Source organism: Monodelphis domestica, chromosome 1 (genome assembly GCF_027887165.1).
Source record: "Monodelphis domestica isolate mMonDom1 chromosome 1, mMonDom1.pri, whole genome shotgun sequence".
Lineage (NCBI taxonomy): Eukaryota > Metazoa > Chordata > Mammalia > Didelphimorphia > Didelphidae > Monodelphis > Monodelphis domestica.
The window spans coordinates 291,625,094-291,647,708 of record NC_077227.1 but is presented as its reverse complement, the minus strand read 5'-3'; the positions used below and the strand labels follow the sequence as shown (position 1 = coordinate 291,647,708).

The 22,615-nt window shown below is 35.1% G+C and overlaps 1 protein-coding gene across 7 annotated transcripts in view; it reads left to right on the top strand.

Moving 5' to 3' along the window:
- Window positions 1–22,615, top strand: part of SRP54 (signal recognition particle 54) — a 135,922-nt gene that overhangs the window by 38,990 nt on the left and 74,317 nt on the right. For all 7 annotated transcript variants that reach the window (XM_056811040.1, XM_001362984.5, XM_056811038.1 and 4 more), the window contains 5 exons: window positions 8,138–8,229; window positions 9,392–9,476; window positions 13,842–13,946; window positions 15,962–16,028; window positions 16,110–16,167. In XM_056811040.1, coding sequence (XP_056667018.1) covers window positions 8,138–8,229; window positions 9,392–9,476; window positions 13,842–13,946; window positions 15,962–16,028; window positions 16,110–16,167 — 407 coding nt within the window. The remainder of the gene's footprint in view (window positions 1–8,137; window positions 8,230–9,391; window positions 9,477–13,841; window positions 13,947–15,961; window positions 16,029–16,109; window positions 16,168–22,615) is intronic.

Below are 22,615 nucleotides of genomic sequence, written 5' to 3'. Positions count from 1 at the left end.
AATTTTAAATGTTAAATTATCTGTGTCTTGGCTCAAAATGTGTGCAGATAAACTCGGGTTTTCCGTGAACCCTTGTGGCAGACGTCTCCGCAAAGATATGCCTGGAATTCTTATGTATGGGTATGGAAAAGAAGGCTGAGCACAAGTCTACTACTGTAAAGTATGTAGCTGTGCTAGGAATAGAAGAAATAATCGTATGTATGTTGGAAACTACAGAGTGTCTCTTTATAACATGGTTGTTCACAGCCCTCAGATCCTGTGTGAATCTATAGAGGTGCTTGCCATCAAGCCCCCTTTTTGTTTTTTTAACGGGCAGGATGGGCATGTTGTATTCAGATTTACAAGGTTCCTTGTGCAATTAGTGAGTTAATTACTGGGGTAATACCCTCAATTGCCTCTTTTGAGAGGGGATACTGAGGAATGGAAGGAGGTGGGCTAGATTTAGTTTTTATCTGCACAGGAACAGCTGATTTAAGTAATCCTACATCAGAAGAAGATGTGGCCCAAAGAGAATCCGTTATATCTGCATGTATTATAAAGGTGGGATGCTTTTTCCCTTCCTGACTCTGAGAGAAGTACAGGGAGTAATTTTAAAGATTTCTCAGGTATTTCCAAGGACATAGAACCATCTGGGGTGCAGATTATTGTAGCTCATAGTTTGCATAGTAAATCCCTCCCCAGCAAGTTTGTGGGGGATCCAGGCATTAAAAGAAAAGAATGTTCAACACTTAGGGGTCCCATGCATACCATGTGAGGAGAAAGTTTTGGGACCTTTAAAGGTGTTCCTGATATACCTACTACATTTAGAGAGCTAGTAGAGTCACATTTTGCATCTGGTTTGCTTACCAAAACTGACCTAGATGCCCCAGTGTCCAAAAGACAATCATAGTATGAATTTCCCACCTTTAAAGTGACATGATTTTCCTGTGTGTGTGTGTGGGGGGGGGGTGTATAGGGATTATTGGCATTTAAAATATCAGGGTCTGGAAAATTAAAGTTTTTATTCTTTGATTCCAATGCCCTCAAACCCCCGTTCACACCTTCATGAAGGTACTTGGGCAGTTTTCTGGGATCCCCCACACTGATGGGGATTCTCACCCAGAGTATAGCGTAGACGAGCTCCATATTTTATATATTGTAGTTGGGTATTATGTTGAGTATTATCATTTTCCTCATTTGGAACACTGTCATTATTTTGATTGGCATTACGATTCCTATAGTTATTATTTCTAAAGTTGCTATTTTTTCTTTTTTCCCATAGTCAGCTCCTACAGACCATCATTACATGGCCTCTCTTCCCACAGTAAAGGCATGTTAATGATTTATCTGTGGATTCCTGCAAAGTGGCTATGGTCTCTCCCTGATTTTTCCATTGTCCTTTTAATATTTCAATTTCTTTAAGTCTTCCACTGGCGTATTGTGTTCCTCATGTCTTTCTGCATGACCCCTATAAATATAGGCTGCTATTCTCCTCAATTCTTTGAAGTCCATTGAGTCCCAATTAGGACAGCTAGTTTTAAAGTAGTCTTTTACCACTGAACAACAATTCTCAATGAATTGGCTACGTATTTGCCTAATGCCCCTTTCTCTGGACAAATCAAGGTCCATATATGTATTTCCTACATCATTAAATCTGTCCATAAACTGGGAGAGGGTCTCAATTTCTTGTCGGGTTCTTTCAAATTTTGAACATTTTTCAGATCTAGCAGAGCAAGCTCTCATGGCTGTCAATAATGCTTCTCTGGCCTGGTTTAGTTTTGTGTAATCTGGTTCAACATTGGGGTTCCAATTTGGATCTTCATTTGGCCAATTATTTCCTCTCTTACCTCGCTTCTGATTAGCCAGAGAGCTGACATTATTTTTCTCTCTCTTTGTCAGAAATTTTTCTAATAAATTTTCAACATCAATTCAAGTGGGGTCAAACATTCTGAATATGTTCTCCAATTTTTTTAATAATTAACATTGGTTCTTCCTCAAATGATGGAAGGTCTTCCATGAATTTCCTCAGGACTGAAAGGTGTATGTTGTCTTATAGATATTAAGTTCCCCTTTTTATTGAAAGTTGCAATTTCCCTTAAAGGGAATAAATTTCTATCTGAATTTTCTTGTGTTTCTGTCTCTAGGCTTCTTGCTCCATTCTCAATGGTGTAGGTATGAGAAAGGGAAGGGTTGGACACACTGAAGGAAAGGGTTTGTTGTCCCATAGTGCCAGAAGGATGAGAGGTAGGAGCAGAATGGGAAATTAATTGGACAGGGTGGAAAAGAGGGGCAAAGGAAGAAGGGTCAGTAGCTTGGGGAAAGGATGCAGAGGGATTGGGGCAGGAGGCATGGGCAGGGTGTGAACTTAGGGTAAAGGGGCTCAGGTAGGAGGCAGAGGCAGGGTGTGAAATTAGGGTGGAGGGAGTGGGTTGGTTGGTATGGGTGGGGGGAGGAATGGGTTGGGTAGTAGTACATTGGTTGTGGGAGGGGCTCATTTGTGAACTAGGAGCTATATTGTCCAGGGCAGGGTGGGACAGACATTCTGATAATGAGGAAGTATTGAGAGATAAAGACACTCCAATTCTGGAATGTTATTAAATCTCTTTTAATGCTTTTTATAGAAGCTATGAGCTCCCCCAAACTTTCCTGAACAAGCTCAATCCGAGTATTTAGTTCCACATATTGTTGAGTAGTAGAAGGAACAATTGGTCAGTTTTACTGAGAAATGGGTTTTTCAAGAGGAGACTGACCTGAATCTCTTATCTGCTTCTCTAGTTTATGTATGGTATTTTCCAGGTTTCTCTTAAAACAAAAACAGATACAATATTATAGCTCCAAAAATTAAAATTCCAACCAGGAGCAGTATGGAGTATAGCTATTGCCATACATACCCTGGGATTATGAAATAGACAAAGAACAGTGTTTGTACAATTTTGGTCATTTTACTGAAAAGCCTAAAAAGCCAATTGTTAGCTAAGTTGTGTGCTAGCTATAGCCACATTTTTTTAGGTGTTTGTGTGTGGTTCTTTTTAAAGTTTCAATCCAGTTAAGTCTTTTGTGTGAAAAGGTCAGAACAAGACAAGGCTAAAACTTCATACAATCACTCTCTCTAGCAGGGCTTTTCTCCAGGTTTTCTCACAGCTTCTTAAGAACACTCAGTCAGTTAGTATTGCCAGTGAGGATTGACTAATTGGATTGTTTGTTCCCTAAGGCAAGGGAGATTTAGAAACAGCTCTCTCAGCCAGGACCTTAGGGCCCTGTTGCTAAAATTAAAACAGCTGTGTTCTATCTAATTTAAGGACAGAGGGAAAAAATCCAAATTTACTTACCTCTACAGCTGTTTAAAATAAGGTATTAAAAGCTGACTCCAGAGAAAGGAACGAGATTTCAAAGAAAATTTGGGCATCCTTGTCACACCCTTCGTGTATATCCAGACTGTAAGGAGGATTTTTAGGATTTTGACTTAATCTAAATTAATTTTGGTCGCATGGGAATATCCCAAATAAAATACCCAAGTCAGCTGGAAATTTATGGCGATTTTAATTAATATAGAGGGAAGGAATTAAGGAGAAAAAAGAGAAAGAGGTGAAGATGAAGCCAGTGTGTTATCCTCACTGTGGTTTCATGGTATCTGAATGACTTCTTCTTGGCAGCTTGTAATATTTTTTCCTTGGTCTGATCGTTCTTGAATTTGGCTATAACATTCCTGGGTGTTGTCAATTGGGGATTAAGCACAGGAGGGTATCTATGGATTCTTTAAATCTCCACTTTTACCTCTTGTTCTAGTATATCAGGGCAGTTTTCTTCGATAATTTCCTGTAGTATGATGTCCAGACTTTTCCTCTTGTCATGGTCTTCTGGTAGGCCAATGATTCTTAAGTTGTCTCTCCTGGAACGATTTTCTAAATCTTCTGTTTTGTGAATGAGATGCTTCATATTTTCCTCACTTTTTTCATTCAGTAAATTTTGTTTTATAGTGCCCGGCTGCCTTGTGAGGTCATTTAATTCTAGTTGTTGTATGGTTCTTAAAGACTGGATTTCATCCGTGGCTTTTTGGTCATCCTCCTTCTGGTCTGGTTTTCTTTGGAGATCATCTTTACCTCATCTCTCATCTCCTTTGCCTCATCTTTCATCCTCTTTACCTCATCTTTCATCTCCTCTGCTTCATGTTTCGTCTTCTTTGCTTCATCTTTCATCTCCTTTACCTCATTTTCAAGCTGTTTGATTTTGGCTTTTAAGACACTATTTTCTTTTTCCAGATGACTTATCTTAGTTTTTAAGTTCTTTTCCTAATTGTCTTCAGTGTTTCTTAATAGTGTTTTGAATTGCATTTTGAATTGAATCCCCAATTCACTGGAATTTCTGTTTTATTGCTTGATGTTCTCTCATCCTTCTCTGTTCCAGTTTCTCTTTGTTCATTGCCCATTTAAAAGTTGTCGATTATAATTTCTTTTTTCTTTTTCTGTTGTTTGCTCATATTTACCCCCTTCTTTGCTCCTTGCAGTTCTCTGTGTTCTTGCTCCTCTCATTTTTCTTATTTTTATTTTTTTTTGGTTTTGGGATTTTCTGTCTGTCTCCCCTCTTGGAGCTTTGTCCGGAGATCTCTCAGTGTAGTCTGTGGGGGAGGGGTGTTGGAACTTGAGCTTCCTGACCTCTGAAGACTTTTGATGGGATTAAGTTCAGCTGAGTTGGACTGGATGTGCCCCGAGACCAGAACCTCCTGGAAGGCTGGAGTAATATGGAGGGTCTTTGCTGCTATGTCCAGGCTGCCTGCTCTGAGCTCCCTCTCCAGCTCTTTCCCCACTGCCTGTGTTCAACTTTTTGAGTCTGGCACAGCCCTGCCCACAAGGTACTCCCAGCAGACCAGTGCCTTTGCCCGCCCAGAGGTTTCCACTGCCTCTGGAGGCTTAGCGCGCTCTAGGTGGGGGAGGAGTACTGGGACCTTCCTTCTTCCTTCCCCTTAAACTCGACTGTTATTGAATTCTGCCTTTTGGGGAGGGCATACCTTTTGAATTGAGTCCAGGAGGAGGGGTTCCGTGACTCTTTCTTGTTGTTAGGTTTGATTTTCAGTCCCCTAGGTATATTTAGTTTCTAATTTGTAAGGAAGGGTTTTCAGAAGTCTGAACTTTTACTGCCTCTACACCACCATCTTGACTCCGCCCCCGGAATTATTACTTTAAATAAAACTTTGGTACACACAAAATTAGGCAATATTCTCTTTTGACAGTAACTTAGATCTACTATTGTTGTCTTATTTTGACCTATTAAGCCTTCCTTAATTTGACACCTTGATTCTTCCTTCAATAACACTTTAAGTTTTAAAATATATTCTTTTGTACATTCTTTAATCTTAGGCCCTTGTTGAGCTCATCTTTTTTTGTTAATGATGATGGCACTGCATTTCATTTCCTTTAGAAGTTCCCTTATTCTATTGGAATTATTAAAAGCTGATATTACCAGAATCTGTAAATGTCCTTATTTTTGGTTTTACTATTTTCATTGTAATGTATTCTTTCTCTACTTTTGGAGAGGAGAGAACATTTTTGTAACATAAAATATTCATAACTAATATATAGCAAAGGGAGGAATAATTAGCATTCTCACAAATTATTTTATCATGTATCCTTCATGCAAACAAGTAAATTGATTTGCTCACATTGTGTGTGTGCCTGAATTATACATAACAGTTAACTTTTAGCAAATGAAATTAATTAATTTTTTCAAGTATTTTTTCAATTTTTAAAATATTTAATATTGCATCAGGGAGCCACACTCATTCTATACTTTAATATGTTATTACTACTCCTCAGGACATATATAATTATTTTAATTATTATTTAGCTTTTAGAATTAAGTCTAAATAAAAGAATAATTAATAAGCTTCCTAATGTTTCCTTACTATGGATATTGGCAAATAACATATAATTCTGGTAGCACTTGGACTGTCACATCTTATAAAACTTTCTGTTCTCTTGGTGTGAATGAAAAGGAAAATTGAAGTTAGAGGAGTACCTGATAGGAAACAGAATGATAAATACTGAGTGGTCTGTTTCTCTATTTCTCCTTCTCTATTGAGTGATAGATAACAAAATCTGGACACTACGGGTGTGTTATATAAGGTATAATGAAGGATACTTTTAAAAATACACAAATTTTTATATTAAAAAGTTCTATTTGTTGTGATACATAGTTTTTTTTTTTTATATAAAATGATGGTAAAACTTCTCGTGAATAGAAACATATGAGAAATACTAATTTCTATCCTTGCCTGGTGTACACAGATTCATTCTTCTAGCCCTAAGAGGGAACACCTGGAATAGAAGGGGAAGGCCATTTCCACTACAGCCCATTCTCTATTAATATGAAAGGAGCTTCATAGGCCTTTAGGAGAACATGCTTAGTTAAAAATAAGGAATGCACATTTGTTGTTGTAAAAGAATTTTTAAACCTCATTAGTCTTAAAAATAAAAAGTTTTCCCTACTCTAATTTGGACCCATTATCTTTTTTGATTCTTAATAAATCCGTCATAATATTAATGAGAAATTAAGCTAATTTCCTGCACAAGATGCTCATTTTTTTTCAGTAATACTTTCCTTATCTATAAAATGAATATAGGGCTCATGTAAAGGCTAATGTCTTACCTTGTGTGCATTATTTTTGGAAGGACAATAAAAGGATTTGAAAATATTAATCTAAGTGAATACTTCATGTTGTTAATTTGCATAAGTTATTTAATTTTATTGTTTTTCTGAATTACTTATAGGTCATTGATGTGTTTATGGAAAGAAGTCCCAGGTTCTGCAATTTTGGGGGAGTGGGAAAATTTCAGTTGATTTTTTTTTTGTTACATTATATACTATAATATAATATATATAATAGTAAAACATTTTCTGTCCTCCAAAAAAATATACATGTAATTTAGTATAAATGCAAAGCAGCAGTCATATAACTTGACTCCCACATGATACCCTATATATTCTTCTATAATTTCTTGTATAATTGTACAGCGAGAGTTGTTTTATGATATGAACATTTTTAACTATAAAATATATCCAAAAATCCTGAGAATTTCAAACTTATTTGTCCTCTAAACTATTAAATTGAAATTGAGTCATGAAATGATGCTAGTTAATTCAATGTAGAATGAAAATAGATTCTCTTGTCTGTAGGCTTTTAAAGAATAGTGATTAATAATAACAGGATTTTCCCTTAATATAATCGAAAGTGTCTATCCCAATTTTTTTTTAATACTCTTACCTTCTGTCTTAGAATTAATACTGTATATTGGTTCTAAGGGGGAAGAGTGGTAAGGGCTAGGCAATGGGGGTTAAGTGACTTGCCCAGGGGTCACATAGGTAGGAAGGTTCTGAGGCCAGATTTGAACACAGGACCTCTCATCTCTGGGCCTGGCTCTCAATCCACTGAGCTACCTAGATGTCCCCCTTGAGTGTTTTCTTGACAAAGATACTGGACTGGTTTACCATTTCCTTCTTCAGCTCATTTTACAAATGAGGGAACTGAGGCATGCAGAGTTAAGTGACTTGCCCAGGTTTACATGGCTAGTAAGTGTCTGAGGCTAGATTTGAATTCATGTTTTCCTAACTTTAGGCCCATTGCAATAGTATTTGTGACTAAAAAGTTATAAACAAAGTATGTGCCTAGTGATTGGGTGGAAGAATAAGAATATTTTAATAAATTATGGTTATAATGGAATCTTAATACCCTGTAAGGAATAAAAATATGAAGAATTCAAATAAAATTTTGAAAATGTTTATATGAAGTGATACAAATTGAAGCAACAGCTAAAACTACAATATATATAATGACCATAACAATGTAAATAAAGTTCACATTGAGAAGCAGTGCTTGTCAGATTGTCAGGGTTAAAAGATGCATCTCCTTTCTTTCAACAATTGATAAACTGATAAAAGTGCTTTGTTTTGGGAGTGAACAGGCATTTGTTAAATGATGTACTTAAATGTATCAATAAATTTAAAATAATCCTAAAGGGTATTGATTCTCTCACCTTCCTATACTTTGTAACAAAATAGGGTATTGCTTTACTAATAATTTAAAGTGATTGAATGACCATTGTTTTTATGATCATATTTGAAATGAAAAAATGATGATTTCTAATACCAAGGTTTCATTTTTTAGGTTTTAAATGCTATGCTAAAAGAAGTATGCACAGCCTTATTGGAAGCAGATGTTAATATTAAGCTGGTGAAGCAGCTCCGAGAAAATGTCAAGTAAGTTATAATGAAGTTAGATAAACCAATATTTGTTGTGTTTATGCTATAGTGATAAATTACCTAGAAACTACAGAAATCAATCATGTGCAAAAGGAATTTGGGGAAAAAATTTATAATGTTCAAAATCTGGTTCAATAATACCTTTTGATATGGTCAAATAAAGATAATACTGCTACCTCACAGAGTTATTGGGAGGCTTAGATTACTAATGCATATATGTCCTGTATAAATATTAATTTTTGCTATTCAAAGAAAATAGATGATCATTCTGTGAGCACAGAGCCAAGTCCTTCTTTTAACTTGAATTTTCTTGTTAGTATTCTGGTTGTGAGAATTTTCTTAGAAATTTTAGGCTTTGTTATCTTTCCCAGAGGATGTGAAAACATCCAGCTAAGCATCTTCTATAATGAAGAATGAGTCCAACATCCTCTCCCTTTAAGCCACCCCTAGTTTATTTGTTGTAGGGAAGTAAAGCAAGCCATCTGATCTTAATAATTATAACACACCCCAAAAAAGTAACTCTGGCAGAGCAAAGCAAAGCAAATGGAACATGGAATCATTATACCATAACCAACACTATTCCTTTCCATGGTCAGGCTATTACTGTTTAGACTTGAGTAACTGGCATAGTGTATACATGAGTTTATAATACTTTTCTCTCATCTAAAGTATTTATTCCTATTCTCTGAATGAAAAAATTTGAAGCCACACACTTCCAGACTTCTTTTGCATATTAGAAGAATGGTTGTCATGAGAACAAAACAGATATTTGAACTTTTGGTTTAAAAGGTTGAAAAATAATAATACCATTTTCTTCTGCTGTCTTTTAGTAAAACTCTCTAATGTCTATTCAGATATAGAATCATACCTCTTAGAGCAGATAGAGATTTCAAGAAACATAATCCTGCCTTCAGGCAAAAATGGAATATCATTAATAGTTAAGGCAATTAGGTATCAGGTACATTTTCTATAATAGTATCTTAGACCTTTTAAATTATCCAACTTTAAAATTGAGGTTCATATTTGGAAATTCAAAAGGATTAAATTTTTCCAGATATTTAAATACACAGACCTTCTTTATTGTGAACACATTTTGGGGAAGGCAGGAATGGCAATTTTTTCTTTTATTAAAAAAATCTCAAATGCCACTATTGTTTAGGTCTGCAATTGATCTTGAAGAAATGGCATCAGGTCTAAACAAAAGAAAAATGATTCAGCATGCTGTATTTAAGGAACTTGTGAAGGTAAAACGATATTAATTTTATACTGTGATTCTTTGTACAGATTGTCTGAACATGAATTGGTGTTACCAACTAGAGCAATAGTTGCATAGTATAAATCATTTATTTAAGACATTCTACCAAAGCCGTTCACTCTTTAAAAGAACCATTTTAGCCATTGAACATTCTGAAATACAGATTATTGTGAATCTACATGTCCCTTAACATTATAGAACAGAAATAGTCCTGAATAAGTTGTCTGTGAAGACAAATTGTATTCATTAAAGTTAAAACTTCACTAATTCAGACTGATGGAGAATGCAGTTAAATCATGGAATATTAGAAAAATACATTTTTATTGCCTTTTGTGTAGTTCAAGTAACTAGGAGGGTATTAAATAGATGCTACTTAGTACCTATCTTGCTTTTGTATCTAAATGAGTATTTCTGAAGTATTTAGAAATAGATATTTTTAAAGGAAGGAAATAGTTCTTTATTCCATTTTTGTCTAAATTGGTTATTAATTTATCAAATGCTTTTTTTCCTTTGCGTTCTGAAACATCATCCCACCTTCTCTCTACATTATGATAAATTCTGCCAGTGAAATACAGGCTATCCCAAATTTATATTGCTATCCCATGGGAGCTATTAAGAACTTGAAGTTTATTGTTTTAATTAATTAATTAATTTAGAATATTTTTCATGGTTACATGATTCATGATCTTTTCCACCCCTCTTTTGTCCCCCTTCTGGGGCTGACAAGCAATTCCACTGGGTTATACATGTATATACATGTTCAAAACCCATTTCTATATTCATATTTGCAGTAAAGTGATCCTTTAAAGTCAAAACCCCACTGATATCCCCATCAGACCATGTGATCAACCATGTTTTTCTTTTGCATTTCTATTTCCACAGAAGAACTTGGAAGTTTAAAAAACTTTATTGAGTTTAGAAGTAGAAGAAGAATAGAAAATTAAGAGCAGTTTGGAGGGAAATAATTCCCTCCTAACTCCCTGTTTGAAAATATTTTCCTTTGCACTGCCTGAAATTTTTTACTTTTGTTAAACTGTTAAACTTGTAAATTCAATGGTGGGCTATACATACATGAATAGGAGAGGTCAAATTATAATTACTAATTACTTACTATATATTAGACATTTTACTAAGCACTGAAGATCACAAGAAAGGCAAAAAACCCCAGTCTCTCTCACATTCTACTGGGGAAGACAATATGTAGACAACTAGTTCTGGGGTAAGTATATGGTCATTGGAAAAAGAAGGGAAATGCATTGGTAGAGACCCAGAAAGGTTCTTATAGAAGGTGAGATTTTAGTTAAGATTTGAAGGAAGCCAGGAGATGGTGATGAGGAGGGAGAGCATTCTAGGAATTCAAGATAGCCATTGAAAAAGCATGAGTTCAAAAGATGGCATGATGGCTGGGAGGAATACCAGAGAAGAATCCAATATAGTTGAATCATAATAAAATGTAAGAAGCCTGGACAGGAGCCAGGTTGTAAAAGGAAAATGGGATTTTATATTTGATCCTAGACTTAATAAGGGCCTCTGGAGTTTAGGTTGCTTTTCTTCTACCACCTGCCTGAAATCATCTGTACAAAGTAATGGGAATTTTGGGGGGACATAACTAACACTGAAATACTTGCTATTCATAGTAGTGGAATTTGGGGGGTTAGTGGGGCAAACTTAAAGAAGTTCTATAGACTTAGGAGAGAAAGGATGTGGAAGAGAGCTTCTTAAAGGATGTCAGATATAAAACTGCCTTTTGACAACTTTTGCCTAGTATTGTAGAAGATTCTTCTTTTTCTCGTCTACTGTTTAGCTCCAGAATTCCTGGATCCAAAACTCAGGCCAGTGCCATAGTTCATAGGCATCATGAGTTAAATGGAATTTTTTGGATCAAATTAGAACTTAATCACCATCTATAATGTTGTTTCTTCAAGAAATTATTTTTAAAATTCCAAACAACCAACTTAAAAAAATACATTTTTGGAATATAACTTAACTTGTAAGTTGTTGAATCTTATTAGCTCACTAATTTTCATAAAGAGAGGTAGTATGAAAGCTAGTCTTAGAGTGAGGAAAGACTGGGTTCAAGCTATGCTTCTGATATAGCCTAGATCTATGACCATATGTACAAGGTGACTTTGCCTTGAAGTCACCAAGCTGTAAGTTGCAGATGAGTTTTTCTGATCAACGTCCCTGACACTTGGAGTTCTTCAGACTGATTAAGTCACAATGGGGGAGGGGTGTGTGAGAAAGATTTAATTTATCCAGTATTTCTTAAGCTCTTACTGTGTGCTAGACATTGGAGATGCAAAGATAAAGTAAAATAGCCCCTGCCCTTAGGGAACTTAGGTTCAAATGGTAAGAAGATACAAGTTTTGTAAAAAAATACAAAGTTTTTCAGAGTTTCATTAAAGCAAATTAGTAATAGAGAATTAAGTCACTGGTAGAACTTGATAAGGATAGCATGCCTCATTGATAAGATTTTGAGCAGACTGGATAATAGAATCCCCACTACCACTGAACTTTAATATAACTGACTGAAGGGAGGAGCTGAGTGTCTGGAAATGAGAAAAGTCTGTTTGAATAGGTTCACTTGATTCCTTAGCTAGCCTCTTCTTTTCCCCTGTCTTTGTCAATAAGGTAACCCTTCACTTTGTCAAGACTAACTCCTTTACATTGCCTTTGATCATATCCATCTTCCCAGTAGATTGCACCCTCCCTCATCCTTAATCCCTTTTGAATTTTTAATCTTTCCCTATAAACAAATTCTTTATCTACTGCCTTCAAACATGCCCGGGTCTCCACTACCCTTAAAAGAGTTTCATTATCATCTTCTCAAGTTATCATTCTATTTCATTAATCCTTGAAAAACGTTTTCTAAACAGATTTCATTTCCTCCCCTTTTATTCACTTGATTCTTCAAAACTAGCCTTTGGCCTTATCACTCAACCAGAATTGCTCACTATGAGATTACCAGTAATTACCAAATTGCTGACACCAAATTTCAATAAATTACTAAATCTCTAGACTCTCATGGCTTTCTCAGACTTTGTATTTCTTGACCTCTTCTATCTTGGCCCCTCTATCTTCTTTTTCTATTCTCATTAGTGGTGACTTCATCCTTTCCCATGGATTTAATTATTTCTATGCAGATGACTTCGAAACTACATATCAGGCCCTAGTTTTTTTAGAGCTCTACTCTACTCCACATTACCAGCTCTCTCTTGGATATTTTAGATTTGGACATTTTCCAGAACTACTTCAAACTCAAGCACGTCTTTAAAAAAGGTTCATTTCCACCCCAACCTACAGTATCCCCTGTCAAATTTCTCTATTTTTGTTAGGGATACCAGGGTTCTTCAAATCTTCCAGGTTTGTAATCTTAGCAACATACCAGATGCCTCATTTTTCTTCACCCTACATATTCAGTTAGTACTCAAATCTTGCTACTCAAATCATCACTTCACTTCAAATCTACTTTCAAAACTTGTCTCTTCCCTCTTTTCACAGTGCTTCAATTCAGGCTCTCATCATTCCTTCCCTAGATTGTTATAACTACCTCCTAATTAGTTTTATTGCCTTAATTCTTGTATCATTTGAGTTCCTTTTCCTCAAGTTTAGCTCAGACCATATATTCTATCAATTTCATTGTTTACCTTTTGCCTTTAGGATCAAATATAAATTCCTTCCAATCAAATTGGCCTTCTCTTTGTTGCTCTCATAGAAAACTATTTCTCATCTCTATAATTTTTCATTTGTTCTCCCCCAGGCCTGAAATGCACTTCCTTCTTAATCTCTGCTTCATAGAAGCCCTTCTTTTAAGTTGCAGTTCAAGCATCATCTCATTCATGAAATCTTTCCTAAGCTGCTTAACTACTCAAATTCTTCCTGATTTTAACTGCTTTATATTCATTTGTACTTAATAAAATAAATAAGTTATAATTATCTTTTACATACATTTGTCTCCCTTGTTAGAATGTAAGCTCTCTGCTAGTAGGGACTATTTTGTTCTTTGTATCACAAGCTCCTAGAATAGTGATTAATATTAATTGATTGATTGATTGAATGAATATTAAACTTATTTTTATTTTGGATAATTAGAACATAAAACTTTTGGAGTCATGCTTTATAAATATGAAATAGTTTGAACAGTTTTTATTCGTATAATCTTATGTATAAGCAAAAGCTTGATAATCTACTAATCAACTCAGAAACCATATTGAGCAAGCTAGTAGATTTCTTTTTGAAGAGTTTAACCCTCACATTTAAAGAAAGAGAAGATATTTAAGATTAATTGTAACACTTGTGCCCTTTGTAATTTTTTCATTTCATCATGTCTTAATCTGCTCTTTTCTTTATGCAGCTTGTAGACCCTGGAGTTAAAGCCTGGACACCAACCAAAGGGAAACCAAATGTTATTATGTTTGTTGGGTTGCAGGGTAGTGGTAAAACCACAACATGTTCTAAGGTAAATTATACCAAATACTTTTAAACTGCCATCTAGAGTGATGTTCTAAAAATAGTTTTTTATGAAAGCTAGACATTATTTTCACCTATTAATTTGTATTTCTGCAATTCAACTATTTGCCTTGTATGTTTTTATGTGTCAATTCTGTTTCCTTAAGTTGTACAATATAGGAAATAAGAATTTCATAGTTTCTCAGATGACTTACTTTATATAGGAATGCTTGTCTAGCTTGTGATAAATTTGATCATTTTCCTAAAATTTCTGTTTTTGTTTCAAATAACAATTGAAAATTAGCATGGAGAGTAATATATAATCCCCTGGTCAGTCATGGATACAATTGATAGTTTTGATGTTGTTATTCTTACTTTGAGATTTCTTTTTGATGTGAAGCTAATCCTGGTTTGAAAATCTTACCAATAGAACACAAGGTTTAGAAGATACTAAGCTAGAAATATTTAGTGATAATCTCTGTGTTTCTCACCCAATGAGCAGGCCCCCAAATTGGGAGAAACTTATCAAAAAATGTCCAGAAAAGAAGGGATTCATTAAAGATTATCTACTGAGATGTTGGAAAGGTTATGGTCTACATTAATGAGTGGTATTTTCCTTCATTCCCACAAAATCATGAAGGGCTTTATATAAATAACAATACTTCAAATTTACTATAAGTTCAGCCTCCTTAAAGGAAATATCAAATCATTCTCACAAAAATATTTATTATTTCATGGATACCAGATGTCTTCTTCTATGCACTTATTCACTTATCTTTCGCTGAGTTTCCTCTTAACTCTTTTTTTCCTCCAGCAATAATGCCTCTATTGATCTTTTCTTTTACCAGAACTCCAATTTGCTTGTCTCAAAGGACAAAAATTTGGGTTTTTATTTAAATATCTTACTTTTATAATAAAAGGCCTTACCTATCACTTTTTGCCTTTAAAGGGATTGTGATTGGGTGGGGAGGGGGGGCGTATAAAAGCACTGGATTTGGAATTAGAAGACTTGATGGATTTGAGTATCTGCTTTGTCTGTTAGTAGCAGTGTGATCATAGTCAGAGTTAATTGACTTCTTTGATTCTTTGTATCCATTTTTGTAAAATGGGATATAATTTTCATACCTAACTTACAGAGTGGTTGAAGAAAATATTTATAAGATAAAGCACATATAAATGTAAGTAATCATAATGTTCAAAGGCAATTAGATGGTGCATTGGAGACAAAGTGCTAAAGCCAGAGTCAGGAGAATCTGAATTCAAATCTGACTTCAGACACTTATTAGCTGTGTGACCAAGACATTTAACTATTGAATTGTCTGTTTCAGGTTCCTTATATGTAAAATGGGGATAATAATAGCATCTACCTCCCAGGTTGTTGTGAGGTTAAATTAAGATATGTGTAAAATCTACTGCAAGTCATAAAACACTGTATAAATGCTAAATGTTTTTGACAACTCCAATATTGTGTTATCGTAATACCTATATTGCATTATTGTTATGAAAAATCATTTTGAGATAATGTGTAAAATTCTTTGTAAACCATAAAATACAGTGATACTAGTAATGCTAGTAATAATCACTAGCATTTAAATAGCATTTTAAGGTTTGCAAAACACTTTACTTATGTCAACTTTATTTGATCCTCATAACTACCCTGAGATCTAGGTGCTATTATTATCCCCATTTCACAAATCAGGAAAAGAAGCAAGCAGACATTAAGTGACTTTCCCAGAGTCACACAGCTGGCAGGTGTCTGAAGCAGAATTTGAACTTTGGTCTTCCTGATTCCAAGTTTTTGTATTATCCACTGGCCCACTTATTTGTCTCTAAGATAATATGAATAAGTAGTGGAACTTATTTAGGAGAAGACCAGTATTCATAGATCACTGATCTAATTTTTAAGAACAAAATGCAGTTTCCTTAATCTGATTTCACTTTACTAATTTTCTGATAGAAACTAGAATGTTATTTAAATCTAAAACTAGGTGATAGTATTACATGTTTTGACTCTCCTTTTGACAGTTAGCGTATTATTACCAGAGAAAAGGTTGGAAGACTTGTTTGATATGTGCAGACACATTCAGAGCAGGTAATATGTCACCATTTCAAATTAATTTTTATATATTATATATCCATATTTCAAAAGATTCATTAATTCCTTATCTCATAGGAGCTTTTGACCAGCTAAAACAGAATGCTACAAAAGCAAGAATTCCATTCTATGGAAGGTATGTTTCTGGTTTTGTTTGTATGGTTTTTCTTTTTGCATACTTATTAAGTTCTGTCCCTGGTTAAATGTCCCTCCTCTCTAGCCTGTTGTTATATGTACACATTTTACTTAAACTTTTGCTCATACTGTTCCTTCCTAGAATATTTTCTTATACTTTTTAAGAACCAGCTTAGGTTTTAAGAGGCTATCTGATTATTACTCCTTTACTTTTTATTATGTTAGTAGTATTGGTGATTTTGTTGTAGCACACTGCTCATCATCATTTCCATCTTGTTCAGTGGAATTTAGATAGAAATGATGCTGGAACAAGTTGTTATCTTTGCTATTATCCTTTTATATTTAATGTTCTGTGAACTATTAATAGCATGCAGATAAAATGCCTGCTTTTTATACTTGATTAAAATATTAGACTGTCAGCTTATTCTTAACCACAACCTTAGAAGCAGATGGTTCAGCAAGGATGATGGTCCTGTCATCCTGTTTCTTTTTTTTTTCTTCAATAAAGATTTTTATTGAGAATTAGAGTTCTTTTTTTTTTCTTTTTTGACTTTTTAAACATTATTTTATTTGGTTATTTACAAACATTATTCATTGGAAACAATGATCATTATCTTTTCCTCCCCCCGCCCCCCTCCCATCACTTCTCCCATAGCCAGCGCACAATTCCACTGGGTTTCACATGTGTTCTTGGTTCGAACCCATTTCCATGTTGTTGGTATTTGCACTAGAGTGTTCATTTAGAGTCTCTCCTCAGTCATTTCCTCTCAGCCCCTGTAGTCAAGCAGTTGCTTTTCATCGGTGTTTTTACTCCCACAGTTTATCCTCTGCTTATGGATAGTGTTTTTTAGATCCCTGCAGCGACATTGCATTGTCCCTAGTGGAGGAGTCCATTACCTTCAATTGTACCACAGTGTGTCAGTCTCTGTGTACAGTGTTTTCCTGGTTCTGCTCCTTTCACTCTGCATCACTTCCTGGAAGTTGTTCCAGTCTCTGTGGAATTCCTCCACTTTATTATTCCTTTTAGCACAATAGTATTCCATCACCAACATATACCACAATGTGTTCAGCCATTCCCCAATTGAAGGGCATCCCCTCATTTTCCAATTTTTGGCCACCACAAAGAGCACAGCTATGAATATTCCTGTACAAGTCTTTTTCCTTATTATCTCTTTGGGGTACAAACCCAGCAGTGCTATGGCTGGATCAAAGGGCAGATAGTCTTTTATCGCCCTTTGGTCATAGTTCCAAATTGCCCTCCAGAATGGTTGGATCAGTTCACAACTCCACCAGCAATGAATTAATGTCCCTACTTTGCCGCATCCCCTCCAGCATTCTTTCCATAGCTGTCATGTTAGCCAATCTGCTAGGTGTGAGGTGATACCTCAGAGTTGTTTTGATTTGCATCTCTCTGATTATAAGAGATGTAGAGCACTTTTTCATGTGCTTATTAATAGTTTTGATTTCTTTGGATGAGAACTGCCTGTTCGTGTCCCTTGCCCATTTATCAATTGGAGAATGGCTTGATTTTTTGTACAATTGATTTAGCTCTTTGTAAATTTGAGTAATTAAACCTTTGTCAGAGGTTTTTATGAAGATTGCTTCCCAGTTTGTTGCTTTCCTTCTGATTTTGGTTACATTGGTTTTGTTTGTACAAAAGCTTTTTAATTTGATGTAGTCAAACTTATTTATTTTACATTTTGTGACTCTTTCTATGTCTTGCTTGGTTTTAAAGTCTTTCCCCTCCCAAAGGTCTGACATGTATACTATTCTGTGTTTACCTGATTGCTTATAGTTTCCTTCTTTATGTTCATGTCATTCACCCATTTTGAATTTATCTTGGTATAGGGTGTGAGGTGTTGATCTAATCCTAATCTCTCCCACACTGTCTTCCAATTTTCCCAGCAGTTTTTATCGAATAGTGGATTTTTGACCCAAATGCTGGGATCTTTGGGTTTATCATATATTGTCTTGCTGAGGTCACTTGCCCCAAGTCTATTCCACTGATCCTCCTTTCTGTCTCATCCTGTTTCTATTTGATTTTGTTCTCCTCTGATAGGTCTTGAAATTTTCTTGTTCCCTGTAAGTTTAGAGATTGTGTATTTGGTATAACATTTATTTAAAATTCTGTTCTTAAGGTTTTAGGGGTTACTTTTGTGTCCAGGGATTTTGGGAGAACAGTAGCATAACAATGATTAAATTTGGTGTGGCTCAATGCTAGCTACCTAGTCTTATCTTACTAATAAATATTTGGTTGATGCTAAATTTTTATATATGCAGTGATATGCTGAACATTTTCCAATACTGCCTCCATAATCTACATTTATCACTGAGTCCGAGCTTTTTAAAAACAAGTATTCTGTACTTTCTGGTAGCAGTAAGTCTATCCTGAATTTTTATCATAAATTCTTCCATTTCCAGCAAGTCCACTTATTTCAACTATTTTTGCAGTGCTTCTCTGTTGACATATTGTTGGTTGAGTTCATCCAGGTATCACCCTTCTTGATTCCATTCTTGAATTTTAACCATTTCATATGTTCCAATAAGAGGTAGTATTATGATGATATATTAAATTTGTTTTGTTTAATCATAAGAAGATAATGTAGTATAATGGAAGGAATGCTGTATTTACAAGTAGAGAAATATATTCAAATCCTGGTTCTTTTGACCCTCAATGGGCTTCAATTTCTTGGATCTCTAGGTCTGTGATATATGATCTTATTTACTTAATTGTATTTTAATACAATGTCTTTTGAAGGAATGAATTCCATGAAACCTTTCGTGTGTTGTTTTTGGGTTATATCCACATCTAAGTTGTAAACGTAAGAAGGGTCAGGATCTTGATTTTGTCTTTGTTATTCTGCACAGCCCTTAACATAAGTAATTTTTTTCTCTATGGGTAATCCAAAAAATTATAATTTTGCTAGAAACACCTTTTAGGAATTCCTATTTGAGGGGTTAACAAATTAATTTTAGACCTTCATAAAGATGGCTTAATTCATTCAAGCAGTAACCCAGTGGAAGTGAAATTTTGTTTTAATGTAACTATTGGCATGTGTGTGTAATTTGTTTTGATAGAACACTTTACAATATATCCCCTTACACAAAATATTTTACAAAAACAGTTTGTTAGTTATAATAGGAAAGAAGAATGTCCTTTAACTTTGACACTTTGTATTCCCTTTAAAAAAAAAACAAAACCTTATCTTCCATCTTAGAATTGATTGATACTATGTATCAATTCCAAGGCAGACAGAGCTATAAGGACTATACTGGGATTAAGGGACTTGCCCAAAGTCACACAGCTGGGAAATAATTGAGTCAAGATTTGAACCCAGGGCCACCTGTCCCCAGGCCTAGTTCTCAATCCACTGAGCCACTTAAATGCCACCTGGGTATTCCCTCTCAACTGCCATTCCTTATTTCCTACAAAATTCAGCTCCACTGTGAGATTTTATCTTATTTTCCCAACTAATATCTTTGCCACAAACACACACACACCAGTTACCTTATGTATGTGTATTTATGGGTATATGGTATTTGGTTGTATGTGTATGTATACCTATAAATATTTAAACTCTTACAGTTACTGGCAATGTGCATAAGGAAGTAAACAAAGTAAAAGCAAAAGATAGGAAGAGCAGCAAGACTAGAACACGTTTATTCAGGGAATAGCAGTGTTGAAAGTGAGACAATTTTAAATACATTAAGCAGTGGATTCTTAAATTATCAGAAAGAAATGAGGATGTAAACCCTTTGTGTGTGTGAGAAAGAGTGTGTGTGATCATATCACTTATTTTTGGGAGAAAAGACAACTGGGAAAATGTAAATAGATATTACGCACATGGTTATTTCTAACTCTACAAAGTCTTTGAGACTAATTTCATAATTATTAAAGGTTCTTTGATGAATGTGTGAGAAGACAACAGGAGAACTTTTGCAGAGAATATTGTATAACAGACCACTGCTTCCAAGAGAACACATAATTCTACCGTTTATTTTTTGTTGATTATAAAAAAAAGACATTTGATTTGCTAGGTCAAACTGTAGCCTTAAAAACTGCCTTCCTATGTATATGTTAGTATCATACAAAAGTCTTTGAAAGATGTAACAACAATAAGAACTTTATTCTGTGCCCCCTCTGATTATTAATAGTAAGCAAGGAACAAAACAAGGTGTCATAAATATTCGCTATTGCTTATTAACAGCATTATGGATCATATCCAGCAAAAGTTTGAATAGCAACTGGAATTGCCTATATAGAGGATACATTTCTGAAAATGCTCCTTTAGGTGGAGTAATGCATAGAACACAGGTTCTAGGGTCAGGAAGATCCCTGTTCAAATCCAGATTCAGGCTCTTACTAGCTGTGTTACCCTTGGCAATGCACATAATCTCTATTTGCTCCATATTTCTTATCTTAAAAATGGCAATAATAATAGCATCTAACCTCCAGGTTGTTGTGAGAATTAAATGAGATAATAATTATAAAACATTTAGCACAGTGCTAGATTTTGTAGGCACTCTATGAATGTTAGCTATTATTCTTGTGACATTCTGATTGCATCAAACTTCAGATCATTACAGAGTCTCCTATGGTTGTTCAAAAGACTTCAGCTTAACTACATGGGAAAAAGCAATAATTGTCCATATTGATATATAATAGATTGTCTTGCATAGACACCAGATGAATAACAGAGTGGTCCCTAAATTGAACAGGAGGAGAAGAGAACTGGATTCTTATAGGTTTTTAATGATTCAAGCTTCAACTCAGAAAGAAAGATGTCTTTTAACTTCACTAGCTTAAATATTAATAGTTTTCAACTGATACTGTATCATTACAAATGGGAGAATATCACAGTCTCTAAAGAATTAAAGGGGCAACTAGGTGGCATAGAGGATAGAGTGTTAGACCTGGAGAGAGTTTAAATCTGGCTTTAATAGACACTTATTAGCTGTGTCACCCTGGGCAAGTTAATTAACCCTATTTGCTTCAGTTTCCTCATAAAATGAGCTGGAAAAAGAAATGCAGTATCTTTGCCTAGAAAACTAAAAATAGGGTCACAAAAAATTGGACACAACTTAAAAATAACTGAATAGCAATAACAAAATTAAGTGTTTAAGTCCTCAAAAGGGCATTAGAGATGAGCATGGTGGATGTGGGGAGACCACAACATATTACCAGTGAAGAATTTTGAAGGAAGAATTTGAATAAGAAATATTATCGGAGAAACGTATGACCAGAAAAAAAGTGTAGTATGCCCATGGAACAATACCAGAAATAAGTGATAGACAGCCCTCTTATTGCACTGACTTCCTGTCAGTGTGAGAGAATCTAGAATAAGATACTTTGTATATTAGGTGAAGTCTTTTTGATTTATGGCAGGACATGAACAAGAATTAGAATAGATGAACTGTGCAATTTTTTTTCTTTAGAGGAGTTATAGATCTAATGAAAGTATTGGAGATCCCAAAAACTTTTTAGGTGTGTGTGTGTGTGTGTGTGTGTGTGTGTGTGTGTGTGTGTGTGTGTGAGTGAAAACATTAATATTTATTTTTTTATTTATTTCTTTTTTTTAATAGTATTTTATTTGATCATTTCCATGCATTTTTCATTAAAGACAAAGATCATTTTCTTTTCCTCCCTCCCACCCCCCGTGGCCGACGCGTGATTCCACTGGTATCACATGTGTTCTTGATTCGAACCCATTGCCATGTTGTTAGTATTTGCATTAGAGTGTTCATTTAGAGTCTCTCCTCTGTCATGTCCCCTCAGCCATTGTAGTCAGGCAGTTGCTTTTCCTTGGTGTTTCTACTCCCTCAGTTTGTCCTCTGCTTATGGATAGTGTTTTTTCTCCTTGATCCCTGCAGATTGTGCAGGGACATTACACTGCCACTAATGGAGAAGTCCATTACGTTCGATTATACCACAGTGTGTTTGTCTCTGTGTACAAAGTTCTCCTGGTTCTGCTCCTCTCGCTCTGCATCACTTCCTGGAGGTCGTTTCAGTCTCCATGGAACTCCTCCACTTTATTATTCCTTTTTGCACAATAATATTCCATCACCAACATATACCACAATTTGTTCAGCCATTCCCCAATTGATGGGCATCCCCTCGTTTTCCAATTTTTGGCCACCACAAAGAGCGCAGCTATGAATATTTTTGTACAAGTCTTTTTGTCCCTTATCTCTTTGGAGTACAGACCCAGCAGTGCTATGGCTGGATCAAAGGGTAGACATTCTTTTATCGCCCTTTGTGCATAGTTCCAAATTGCCCTCCAGAATGGCTGGATCAATTCACAACTCCACCAGCAATGAATTAATGTCCCTACTTTGCCACATCCCCTCCAGCATTCATTACTTTCCATAACTGTCATGTTAGCCAATCTGCTAGGTGTGAGGTGATACCTCAGAGTTGTTTTGATTTGCATCTCTCTGATTATAAGAGA